This window comes from Elephantulus edwardii, unplaced genomic scaffold (assembly GCF_000299155.1).
Source record: "Elephantulus edwardii isolate Elephantulus edwardi_28Jun2011 unplaced genomic scaffold, EleEdw1.0 scaffold00024, whole genome shotgun sequence".
Lineage (NCBI taxonomy): Eukaryota > Metazoa > Chordata > Mammalia > Macroscelidea > Macroscelididae > Elephantulus > Elephantulus edwardii.
In genome coordinates this window covers 11,462,884-11,464,507 of record NW_006399774.1, presented here as the reverse complement: position 1 = coordinate 11,464,507, position 1,624 = coordinate 11,462,884, and the positions used below count along the sequence as shown (strand labels likewise).

The 1,624-nt window shown below is 47.7% G+C and overlaps 1 protein-coding gene across 1 annotated transcript in view; it reads right to left on the bottom strand.

The window, feature by feature from the left end:
- SNX9 (sorting nexin 9) overlaps positions 1-274 on the bottom strand; it is a 110,260-nt gene extending 109,986 nt beyond the window's left edge. Inside the window, exon 1 of the mRNA XM_006882811.1 lies at positions 6-274. Coding sequence (XP_006882873.1) covers positions 6-274 — 269 coding nt within the window. The remainder of the gene's footprint in view (positions 1-5) is intronic.
- Positions 275-1,624: the final 1,350 nt, after the last annotated feature.

Below are 1,624 nucleotides of genomic sequence, written 5' to 3'. Positions count from 1 at the left end.
GACACGGGCTCTCCGCGCCCGCGAGGGTGGCCTGCGCGTGGACCCCGCCGCCGGGGACTTCGCTGGAGGCGACACTGCGCACCTCCCGGCGGGGGCTGGGCCGCCCCGGCGGGGACTCTGTCCGGCGGTTACACGAGTGCGGAACCCCGGCTGGGAGGAGCGCAGCCCGGGCGTCCTGGGAGGACCGGTCTCTCCCGCCGGAGGCCTCGCCGCAGCCGGGGCCCGGGCGCCCTCCGGCCGGGGAGGCTGGGGCCTCGACCCCGGGGCGGCCCATTCTCAGCCTCCGCTCCCTTCCCCGATTAAAATCATGTCTCAGGCCCCCCGAGGTGTGGGGGTACACACATCAGGACTCAAGTCTTAACATTCCCCTCTTTTGCCCTGGTTAACGTCACCTTTTCACTGCCTGGGTTTTATTAATCAATGGATTACTTCAATTGGGGCTCATTGTTCTCATCCCAGTACAGAGCGCATGTCTGGCTAATTAATGCATCACTGGTGTGGGAATCGAGAATATTCTGTCAATTCTTATCAGTGGTATTAAGACAGTCCTCCCATGCAATCAGTCAGCTTTATTAAGATGTTATTGTTAGGTGCAAGTGACTCTGAAGACAACAGAAAACTGCACCTCATTCTTCTGTGTGAAAGCTTATTGTTGCAGTCACTGTGTCGGTGCACCTCCCGGAGGGTCTTCCTCCGTTTCTTGGTGACCCTCTGCTTTTGCAAACATGATGTCTTCATCCAGGGACTGCCTCACCTTACTAACGTGCCCAAAGTATGTGAGGTGAAGGCTCACCATCCTTCTAAGGTGCAGAAGGTAGTACACCTCTGGCTGCACTACCTCCCAGATAGATTTGTGTGTTCTCTCGGCAGTCCATGGTATATTTTATACTCTTTGCCAACCCCACAATTTACAATTCATGCCAAATTGATGATCTCTGGAAAACTTCTCAAAAATCCACTTAGTTAGATTAAATAATGAGGTCTTTACTGTACATAGCCCTACAGAATTTTCTGTAGAATTTGTGTTTGCTGAGCTCAGGGCCACAGTTCACTTCAGTATCATGAAGAATTGCCTTTCTAGCTAAAAGAGAGCTGGAGACATGTTTACTGACAGGCTGCTTGTGATACTGGTGGCTTTTCTTTCATCTCATCTAATCCTGGTCAAGAACCACTGAGAAAGTCATTATTTTCCACTGTTTGCACTTGGGGCGGGGAGCCTCACTTAAATAGTCTGATTTGGTATTACCTCTCAAAACTACAAATGTCCATGATCTTGAGCCTAACAACAAAAAACAAACAAAAGATGTTCATTAAAGCATTTTTCCCCAGCAATTATCTCTAACAGAAAACACCCAGTTGAAAAGTTATTAATACATGTAAAAATAGCATTATGTATTGTGCGATTCATTTGTGTGGAAAGGAGAGAAATATGTCTTATAAAAGACTCACGAGGTGCTATCTTCAGAGTTTTTAGCTTTGGATATATAGTATTTCAGCTGGCAAAACCAACCTGAGTTTTTAATAAAGGTCTAAATACAGTTGTAAGCAGACACTAGTGATTGGAACATGGAATTGAGAACCATGAATGTAGGAAAATTAGAAATTGTTAAGAAAGAAATGGAGC